Raw genomic sequence first — 11,238 nt, 5'->3', positions numbered from 1 at the left:
CTTCATTTCCTGCCTCATTCTCTTGCTCCAGTTTGACATCATATCTCAATTAGAGACGGTACAAAATGAAAGAGGAAAGCCAAGTTGCACACAGTATTCCCAATAATGCAATTACACTGAGCTGATACCTATTCCAGAGACTTCCCTGGTTTATAAAAATCAAAACAAACCACCAAGGTAGCAGGAGGGGTTATAACAGAAAAAGGAAAGCAGCTGAACAGTTTATGTTGGGAAACAGCTTTGGCTAGGTTTAAAATTAACGCTGTACCTCTAAAAGATGTCTAAAAGTTCACTAAAGATGACACAAGCTTCCAGGCTTGATTTGGTGGCCTTCTTCCAGTACTCCTGGTTCTGTGCTCACTTGCCTCCAAATCCAAGGGCCATTTAATGCAAATGCTCTCTGTGATCAAGACGGTTGTCTTGTCCTAGGGAACATAAGTGGCTGTCTACAAAATAAAACATCTCCCAAGTGTTGCCTTGTATATGTAGATATGTACGCATGTTGGCTCTGTTTCTGTGAGGGCGTTCACTAGTATCTCTCTGAAGAATGAAAGGAAAAATATGTATTTTCTGTCATCCATATCCTCAAGTTTTCTTTTCCTGAAGAGATTACAAACTCGTCTGTTGTACACAAGTAATATTCCATTCTTTTTCTTTCACTAGCAACTCATGAGGAAATCCAATCCAGCTTCCTTTCTGATTTCTGGAAGGGCAAATCTGTTAGTCTCCTCTTTGCCTTGGGCTCAGGGCAACATTTTCTGCAGGACATAAATCACTGAGACAGTTGGGTCAGGTCTTGGCTGGAGCCTGCTCAAAGCTTCTCTGTTCTTCCTAATGCATTCCCAAGGGTATATCTGTGCTCACAATCCATTATGGTCCCTGCCTGCTTCATTACCAACCTCTGGTCCTTTGACTGCCTCCATTCAGACGTGGTACTTTGGTGTAGGATGGATACCTGGAGCCTCCATTGCCAGACAAACTCAGGGCACGCATGACACTTCACTCTGTGAGCTCTGCTGCTTGAACAACATGGCATGGACACGCTGTTCTTCCACATGATGGGAGGGTTTCTCCAAGTCTCCAGACGCACCGTTGCTCCGAGGAGCCCTGACCTGTGATTTTGGAAACTGCTTAGCAGTGTGTTATGAAAGTGCACAGTTCCTCCACTGTGCCGGTCCCTCATTCATGCAGCAATCCTTTTGGTGACATCAGCGTGTAAGATATTTTTAGTGTGTAAAATGGGTGCGTTTCCAAGCTGTATTGCAAACTGTATCTTTCTCATTTATCATATATGGCATTACTCTACTCATTAAAATCAATTAGATCACTGCTATAAATCCTTAGCTTGACTATTTATTTTCTACTGCTCGTGTTTTGCTTTTCAGGGCAAATGCTGCTGGTTTAGTACCATGATGCCTGTGTATTTCTATCTCACATGTGATTAATAAATGTTGTATTTGCTGTCAGGCTGTAGCCAGGCCGTTAAGCTCTCCCAAAACCACTTGCAGAGTCTTGAGAGCTCACTGCAGCTGAGCTTGGGTCTGGAAGCAATAGTATTACCAGTGTTTTTCCTATATCCAGGTTTCCGCAGACCTCTGGAACAACCCCACAGAGTTAACCACAAGCCTACTTTGAAGTAATTCACTTCACAACATTCCATATTAAATCAAGACTGACAAGGGAAATCTAGAAGCTGCTCAAAATCTTGGAACATTCATAAGAGCCTTGTAAGTAATAGAAGTACAAGCTTAAAACATACAGAAGGTGTTTCATTCCAATTTCTTGATGATTAACTGATTGCTCAGCTTTATTTGCTGCAAGCCAACTGTCAGCTTGCAGAGAGATTATTGAAGGCAGCTCAGAAATTCATCATTTCACTCAAACAACCCAGATGTCATCTGTTTGCCAAAGTGGTGAAGCTGATCAGAATGACTTTGGTTGTACTCAGTTTATATTCAGTATATATTCAGTTTATATTCAGCTGTTTTCAGGTTGTATTCAGTTATTTATGGCTATCCAGTTCCACTTTTCTATCTGACATTAATACAGGGGAAAACCACAGCTCAGCCATTGTATGCTTTCATTTGTACACAGGAGGCAAAACCGATACCTTATAGCTGACTGAGACTGCAAAAGAATTCATTTCAAGTAACAGGGGACACAGATCACTCTTGGAAACCTTTTTCAAATAGGAGTATGGTTCCTTTTATTCATCTTCAAAATACAATAGCAAAGAATGATATTTGATAAAATTGTTTTTATGCCATGACTAAATATGTCCACATCTGGCAAGGGGAGCTCTATGTCCAGGCTCACTCTTTTCTTCATTTATTAAGGCAGTCAATAACTTTTAGGAGGGGATTAACCCATCGAGTTTCCTAGTTCACCTAGTTTAGAGGCATCTCCAGCTTGTCACATCCACAGGTCACCTCTGCATATGCGACAGTTTGTTCTATACAGCCTTGGGAGCACCTTTGCTATGGTTTGCAAATTGCATATCCCTAAAATTCTTGCACCAGGGATGTGCCCCTGCCCTCACAGAGCAAATTTAAGCCACCCATGCTAGGCTTGCTTTTTGTACTTTCCTTTCAGAAACCCATAGCCAGTAGGACACAACATCCAGGTGGTCACAGATGGAGAAACACTCAGCCAGAGGGAATAGGAAAGAAGACAAGGTGGGTAGCACTCCTCCATGGGTGTCCAAATGCCACCTGCGAACACAGGAGAAGCTCCTGGGCGAGGCAATGGCAGAAAATAGTCCCCAACATTTCTAGCAAACAGAACTCTTCAAAACGTCCATGCATCCTTAGGAGTAAAAGAAGCAGGTGGCTTGTTAATTTGTTTTGTTTTGCTTTTTTAAACCATCTCTTGATTTTTTAAACCATCTCTTGTGGCAATTCAGCCCCCATAGTTCCTGTCTTCCTGGACGGACCCGTGTCATGCCCCACTAAAATACTTAGGAAAGCGGTGACTCCATATGGGCGTTACTGGTTAGTAAGGCTAGTGTGGCTTTTAGAAACATGCTTGAAATAACTGTTTGAATGACGATTAACCTCTGGTCTTGATAAGAGAATAGTTAGGTGAATTGTTCAGGTTGTCTAAAGGACACATGAGTCAATTCTCATCCCAGCCGTTTTAGTTTCTGTGAAACTGAGTTGTTCTAGAAAGTAATTATTGCTTCTAAAAAGCCTTGCGTTTAAAAACAGCTAATTATTGCCAAACTGGCTGGCAGGGGAGATATCCGAGGATAATTTTGTTGTTCAGGAAAGAGTAATCATAACTTAGTTTATGGCGTCATGTCATCAGAGCCCGTAAGGGATCTATGGCCCAGGATGTCAGTAGGAAGACTGTGCTCTTTTGACAGCAGTGCAAACACAGACACTGGCTGCTGGTGACAGCTAAACAATTCAAAACACCTTGCAGGAAAATGATCATGCAATTTATTGTTGATATTTCTGTAGATGGTTCTTATTTCTGTCACTTTGTCAGTACAGGGCAAACCGCATTAAATAAAGACCATTTACTCTCAGCATCAGTCTGCACAACCGATACCCAAACTCCTTCTAGGAAAGATGCAGTGACAGCAGTAATACCTGCCACTGCAGACTGGTCTGTCAAATTCCATGCCCTGAGCTTCAGATCCACGCAATTGTCTCTCTCCCGAAGCTTCCCTGAAGGAAGGTCTGTACATCACAATCCTCACTTTTGAGACATCTTAGCTGTATTCAAATTATAGATGAATAAACACAATGGAGACCTTCAAAAGCCAAACAGCTCTTGCTGGATGGTAGAAAAGCTCATAAAAACATCTATTTTTCTTCTATTTTTACGTGTATGGAAGATAAATGGTTGAGCGTATTGTATTTCTAAGTTTGAATTCATTAGTTTCTATCCAACCCAGGCAAGAAATCTCTGAAAGTTGTTACTAAATGATCAGACTTCTGTGTTGTCAGTTTGATCCCTGCAGGATTTGTCCATCTCAGACAAAATACCCATTCAGGTGTACTGGCTGCCTCAGCAGAGAGGTCAAGGACTGAAAGGGTGATGAAGTCTTCAATATCTACACATCTCTAAAGATAAATCCAGGGGGAGCCACATTAATGAAAATGCTGCTGCATATATCTTACTGCTGAATAAAAGCACCATTTTCAGATGTTGTCAGTCTCCAGTCTGACACAGATATTAAATTCACATAATCTGTCTTTAAAAAGTGCACGGTGAGTAGATTTTGAACCACGTTGTATCTTGCAATAAAATTTGACTTTTTTTTTTTTTTTTGGAACTGAGAGGCAGGCAGGTAGTTATGAACGTGTCTTCACCTATTTCCCCCACCTGAAATGTAAGTGCTGTTTGAAAACATTTAGGGAAACCGAACATCTTAGTAGGAGCTGCAGCAACTTTTTGTGAATTTATTTTAGCTTACATCAGTGTTCTCGGCTACGAGGATTATAATTTAGGGGAGAGACTCTCACTGGGAGCGGGGATTGAAGGCGTTGAGGCAGCAGCCCTGTGAGTTGACAGGGATGCTAATAGAGGCGCGGCGGAAGTTTAGAGAGCAGATCAGAGCAGCTGGGTGGGCTGATAGAAGGGATCAGGGCAGCCCAGAGGAGCAGTAAGAGGATCCAAATAAGTGGATTAGTAGCATACCAAAGCACACATTACTTTTAGTTTTCAAAGTCCCATTGATTTTAGCGCAAGTGCTTTTACTAATGTGTGGCAGGAGAACCGGAGGGGGAGCAAGGCAGAATCAAGACGCAGAGAGCAGCTCCCTGTGGCAAGCTGGAAACGGCAAGAAGGCTGGGCTGGGGGGGCACGGCATCATGTCCCCACGTCAGGACTCAAAGGAGGATGGTCGTTGCCTGGGCTCCTTCATCCCGCAGCCTCAAGGAGCTGTCTAATGTCTCTAAATGCTATTGTTCCTGCAGCTGATTCTGCATTCATTTTGTGTCTGTAGCTCCAGTGATTGACTCTCCATGGCTGCACTCTTGCATCTGCCTTCAGCTGCTGTGACTGAAGCAAACAGCCACAGAAATGTAGGTGTGATTAGCGGCACAGCCCTCTTTGAACCCTTCCTAGCAGGGGACTCGCCGGGCTGACGGACTCTGAGCTGAGCTTGCCACAATTTGTGCCTGGAGCATTCATCAGCGATGGGACCACTCAGCCTAGCCGTGCTTGGCTTCCCGTGATTAACGTTGATCCCTGAACTACCCCAAGCTTAAACGTGCCCTTTCCTCTAGTGCCAGCCTGGGTTTACACTTCTCTTAGACAGAGGTGGTAGCAATGCAGAGACACATCCAGACTTTGCTAAGATTTCTAAAGACTATTACTCTTTATAGAGCACAAAAAATTCTGAGTTTCAGGCAAAATAATGAGCCCTGCTCACATTGCCCTCAGTTACCTCGAACTGACTTGGGTTTTAAGTCAGAAGCAGGGCAAGATTTGTGCAGCTTTTGATTTTTCCATGTTGTGGAGAAGCACAAAACAGCCATGTATATGGGCAGATTTCTCCATTCTTCCACTTTAGCTTTCATAAAAGGGTTGTTGAGACCTTGTCCTCTTTATCCTCCAACCAAATCTGTTCCTTGGACACCTCGGTCTTCCCACTCCTCCCAGAATTCAAGTTTGAAAAGTGGCTTATCCTAGGGAAGAGTTGGTATCTTAATATCCATTTATCCCACGAAATTCAATCAGAATGGATAACCATCAAAATTTGACTCTTATACTGCCCTGCCTTGCAATTTCCATCCAAGGTACACATAAAATGACAGAAGGAAGGAAAAGTCCAGCTTTACAGCCAAAATGGATTTTGCAGTCTGAAACAGAAGTGTACAGAGGGCTTGTAACACACACACAAAGAACACTTTGTACATAGATTCAGTTATATTCTTTATTGTTGAACCAGTTCTGGAATGTTTTAGTTTCCCTGAGCTGGCAAACAGATAAAAACATCGTTGCCTCCTGTAGCTTTTTCTTTAAAATTTATGTGAGGAAGATTAACAAACAGCAGAAGAGACGAGAAGTTATTTCAAAATAGCATCCCAAAGGAAAAAAAATAAAAAAAAGAGTAAGTATTGAGACATACTAAGATGTCAAGTACTGCGACTGAAATGTTACAAGGAGAACTTACAGGGGATCAGAAAACACATTAAACTGCACTTCCACGCTTCAGACTTGGACATCCAGAACCCTACCTCTGCGATGACCCAGTCCTCAGATACAACAACGTGAAAGCCCCCAGAAGAGAAGGTTTGTAGTAAGACAGAGAGACGTCAGTGACTTACTGTCAAACTGGAAGATGAGAAAAAGTACTGCCTACATATTTTATATGACCACGAAAACACCACTGGAAACCTGCAAGGGAAAAACGCTGTCAGAGTTTATAAAATCTTCAATGACATTCATTAAACGTAACTAACCGAAATAGCTAACCTATTAACCCGTCACCTCTGCAACTCCTGGTCTCTACTTTGCCTCTTCACCCTTCTCCTGCTTTCTAATATCGCACTGAACTTCCTCAGGCTCCAAAAGGAGTAATCATGGCAATATTAAGACAACAGCAGCCTCTTCCTACCTCTCTTGGCCTTACGTGTGTTCCTTGATGTTAGACTTAAAGCCTCAGATCAGTCCATCGAGTTTTTACGCCGTTTTTCAGTACAATTTTTCCGCCTGAAAAGCTGAAGGATCTCTTAGTAGACCTGTGAAATTCTTCTAAGCTCTAGGCTTCTTCAGTCATTTTGGTCCTATTCAATCCTACTTTGTGAATAATAATCAAAACCTTGCGATTAACTGGACACACCTGTTCTGGGGATGAGGCTGGAAACAAAGGAACGGTCTGCAACATCCTGATGTGAAGAGCATTGCTGCTATCCATACTGAAATATTACGAGGGTAATTATATTTAATTGATTAGCTGGTGTCCTACACATGAAATAAAATCATCATTTTACAAACCAGAAAATTGTCAGAAAAACTATTATCAGTTAGAATGGGAAGGGGATATTTTGAAAGTTACTTACAGCAGAATAAAATGGTAACTAGGAAATAGCCAGGGATAATCATACTGACTTGGAATATGTTGCAAGATAAAGCCTTTATTTAGTTAGCTAATTTCATGGCATTTTGAAAAACACATTACTCAATTACTGATTTGATTGAGGAAATACTTTGTGACCATTCAGGAATATATTAAACAATGCTCTGAATTTTCCATGTTTTCACCAGGAAAAAAAAAAAAAAGAACTACGGTTTCTTAATGTGTAATGATAATAATCCAATACTGGGACATTAACTGAAATAAAAGATGAAATTAAAAGCTGACTGCCTGTTGGAGCCAGTGCACTTTATCATAAGTTACTTGGCTACCACAGAGATGCAGCCAACTATTGGAGTGACACAAGGCAGCAAGGAATAAGGACGGCTTTCATCCCTGTGTTTCTCCAGCTAGAACATTTTGATGGTGGCCCATGAAAAATGAGCAGATGGTCTGAGTCCAGCTGTAGGATACCAGCCCCAAAACACCCCCCAAAAGAATCTTGTGACTTACTGCATCCATGGACTACAGGAGCCTTTGAGTTCAAGTAGTCTTTTCTACATCATGGCTGAGAAACATGAGCAGTACAGGATGGAAAGATTGTTTTGCAGTTATTGGATCCTCCTACACATTCTGTGGATAACTAGAAGACTTTGACCTAAAGTCACCTTGTCCTAGTTTCTAATTCACTTTTATGCACATGAGATTGCAGGATCGGGGCCTAGGTATCCAAACCAGCTAACACTTTCATAAATGAAAAGCATGAGATTTACTTATCCGAGTAACCGTAATTAGGTTTGTTTGCAGAATAAGCTCACTCCGCACATAGAAAAGGGTGAATCTCTTTCGTCAAATGCACAGGAAGCAAAATGAGTAATACTAATGAAAAAAGGGATGTGCTAACCTGTAAAATGTTACCTGAAACTTGGGTGCAGTGTTCAGACTAAAATGACATTTTGAATTGTAAGTGTTCCTTTAAGCAAAAGAATCTAACACAGAAGAAGAACTAAAAGGATGAAAAAACAGTCGATAAAACATGTTTCCATAAATTATATACCAGATGTTAAACAAAATTGAATAACCAAGGAAAAGAGAAAAGACCTTTTTATTTTTGTATCACATTCCTTTGGCAAAAGCAGGATAAGGCTTATCATGTGAGTTGAACAGTAAATGAAGGCCTTATGTTTCATAAAATTCTCCTATTGTCCCAGTAAGGATGAGAGTCATACAACACTTTCAGCAATACTTTAAGTCTGGTAAATAAAGTTAGCAGACAGGAATCAGCAGATTGTTTGGGGAAAAAAAAAATACTCTTTTTTGTACACAAAACTTAGGAACACTGCTTCTGTATCTCAAACCTGACTTCACTGCACTGTACCAGAGATTAATTGGACCCATATAATTTAGCAAACAGCATATGACATCCATCTACCTTTGCTGTTTCAGCATTCACCCAAAAATATATAATACAGGATTTTAAATAGTATGTTAGCCCAGTTTCCTTTCACAAAGTCTTACAGAGAAGTTTAGGAAAATTCCAAAAGTAGCATATTGATTGCCTCTGGGATTTTCCACTTAGCAATTTAATAGAAAATTACACCCTTACCCAATCTGTGAGGTTTCCGTAACCTCCCTCATGAATTTAATTTTCCAGAGTCTAATAAATTTTACCATTAGGCATATTTTCTGATATTGCTTCACCATTAAACCTATTTTCTGATTTTGCTTTTCGGGAACTGGGTAAACTCTCTGCATGGCGTTTGGACAGCACCTTCCACTAGAGAATTCAGATCTGTGTCTACTCACGCCACTATGATACAAATCATTATTATTAATATTCACTTTGCTTTCCTCTTACTAATTTTATTTCATTACTCAAAGTGATAGGGTCAGTCAATATAACTGGAGCCAATGGAATTCTCCTGGGTACTCTGATTAGACCACATGAAGATCTGCTTCTGTTCGAGTATGCGTATGCAACTATCACATACTCTTCTCCTTGTCATAACACAGCCTGACTACATTTAAAACACAAGATGATGATCGGGAGCTGTGTTTTGGTTATCCGTAGTCATAACTGTAAAAGTCTGAGTCCTCCTCTATAGGCAATAAGCAAAGGCAGTCTTGACAGTGAAAACTAAAAGCTACACCAGAAACTAATTTAGTGCAACATAAGTGAACCACAAGTATGGCTGGAGGCGTCAACTGGCGGATAAATCAAAGCATTAAGTTCAGCTGCATTTGGATCATCCATATGGCTATGGTGACCTCCTTGGTAATCGTCGGAGAGTTGCCAGACGCTGTGAATCTTATTCCTTCCAAGGAATGAGACTCTGTTTTACTGTGGGACTCCATGTTTGCCCATCGAGAGTGAAACTTGGCATCCTTCGGCAGGACAGCGGTTCAACGCGCTCTTCACGGTCTTGGTCTGTTCCTCGATGCGCTCTGTGATAGATGCTGGCACATCACTGCCAGAATTGCTGTAAAACACAACAACGAGCAGTTAGTTACCCGGCCCAGCCCTATTTCTGCCTTTCACCCACCCCGCATACCCCACTCGCACAGTGGCAGCTCCACCACCGCCAAGTCCAACGTTGCTGCGACGCTCCCCACCGTCACTGTCCCCAGCTTGGGGTCCCCTCCAGCCTCCAAAAATCAGACAGAGCCCCTCAGGGAGCCTCCCCCCGGGGCTGGCAGGAGGGCTCCCTGACAGGAGGCCGCCGCTCCCTCACGGCCGGCCGCCCCGCCGAGGGGAACCGGGACCACGCCGAGAACCCTGTCGGCACCCCCGGCTGCTCTGAGGGAGCCATCGGGGCTCCGAGGGCCGTGTAGCAGCGCCGGGGCACGGCAGAGGGAGCCAGCAAGTGGCTGTAGGGAGGAGGGAGGGGAAGGCGGGAGGGGGGCCACAAAATGGCGCTGCCCTCTCAGCCCCTCTCCCTCCAGCCCCCCTCCGGCGCCCGGCCCGGCTCGCCGCGGGGCCCGAAGCTCCGGGGCCGCGTCCCCGGGGTGGCGTGGGGCTGCCGGCCGGCCTCGGGGGCCGGCTCCTCCGCCGCCACCACCGCCGCCGCCACCACGGCGGGGGCTCGCCGCCTTCCCCCCAGCAGGTGGCAGCGGGGTCCCGGTGCCATCGAGCCATTGCGGGCCGCCCTTCGCAGCCGGCGGGGGAGGCGGCGGCGGCGGCGCTGCCCGGCATCGCCCCGGGCTCGTCCGTCCTCCCCCCCCCCCCCCCCGCCCCTTCTTCTCGCCGCACCCCGCTTTCCCCTCAAAGTTTGGGGCGGCCTGGGAGGGCGGGCGGCGCCTTAGGGGGCCGGAGCCAACTTGTCCCGGCTGCCTTTATTTGCAGTTGGAGCCGAAATCTGCCAGGCTGCGTTTATTTTGCTGATTAAAGAGACGGACCTTGGTCTCGGCTGCTGCTCCCCGCTGCGCGGCCGCCCTGCTCGCTCCTCTCATCCCCTTTCTCCTTCCCTTTCTTCCTCCTGGCCGCACCATGGAGTTTACCGAGAGGAAGAGAAGCAGGAAATCCCAAAGCTTTAAACTGATAAATCAAGGTAAAAGTGGGGAGGGGGGGGGGGCGGCTTTGTGCTGTTTGTTTGTTTGCGCCTCGGAGAAGACTTTTACATAAACGGGGCTGGCTGCCACGGGAGGCGAGCAGGATGTTATGAAATGTGTGTGCTCCCTTTCCTCCACCTCTGTAATGTCTCTTCCCTCCTCGTATTTATTATTTAACTCCGGAATCGTATGCTTCAACTCCCCGAAGCACTGCAGGTCTTTATTTTGCTGTTATTTTGTTGCCCCCCCCCCCCCCCCCCTTCTTTCCCTCTCTCACTTCTTACACGCGCAAATACACATTATTTACGTGCACCTCTTATATGTTGCTTTAAAAAAAAAAAGACACCTCCAAAGGTGGACGTGTTTTTTTTTTTTTTTCCGGGCAGATCTCCTACAAAATAAAGTTGGATCGCGTTTCATTGTAAATCCCCCTGGGGTGAGGGGGGGGGGGAGAAAAAGGTGAAATGGAGAATTTAGCAGAATAATGACACTTGAGCAGCGACGGACCTTTTTAGTATTCAACTCCTGTGGATTTGTTGTGTGTGTGTGTGTTGTGTGTGTTTTTTTTTTTTCTTCCTCCTCTCGACTGCGTCCACACACGTATTTCAGAGAAAAGCCTCACAGAGGTTGCTTTATTAAAATCCACGCAGGTAATTAAT

General features: G+C 44.2%; 1 protein-coding gene and 1 long non-coding RNA gene across 9 annotated transcripts in view; one reads left to right on the top strand and one right to left on the bottom strand.

The window, feature by feature from the left end:
• Window positions 1–8,326: 8,326 nt before the first annotated feature.
• LOC308200310 lies at window positions 8,327–10,389 on the bottom strand. Its single transcript, XR_013955468.1, has 2 exons — window positions 10,281–10,389; window positions 8,327–9,510 (listed from the first exon to the last, which is right to left on the bottom strand). It is a non-coding gene; the product is annotated as an uncharacterized lncRNA (long non-coding RNA).
• Window positions 10,141–11,238, top strand: part of BEND7 (BEN domain containing 7) — a 47,657-nt gene continuing 46,559 nt past the window's right edge. For 3 of the 8 annotated variants that reach the window (XR_013955409.1, XR_013955410.1, XM_080605746.1), the window contains exon 1: window positions 10,141–10,578. Coding sequence is in view for 4 of the 8 variants with exons in the window: in XM_080605746.1 (XP_080461872.1) it covers window positions 10,518–10,578 (61 nt within the window). In the remaining 4 variants the exon portion in view is untranslated. Of the gene's footprint in view, window positions 10,579–10,598; window positions 11,230–11,238 lie in introns of those variants that run through there. The other 5 variants (XR_013955411.1, XR_013955412.1, XM_080605744.1 and 2 more) reach the window with 4 other exon arrangements.

Source organism: Anser brachyrhynchus, assembly GCF_964034855.1.
Source record: "Anser brachyrhynchus genome assembly, chromosome: 1".
In the NCBI taxonomy this organism is placed as follows: domain Eukaryota; kingdom Metazoa; phylum Chordata; class Aves; order Anseriformes; family Anatidae; genus Anser; species Anser brachyrhynchus.
The sequence above is the reverse complement of the archived record's forward strand: the minus strand, read 5'-3'. Positions and strand labels throughout refer to the sequence as shown.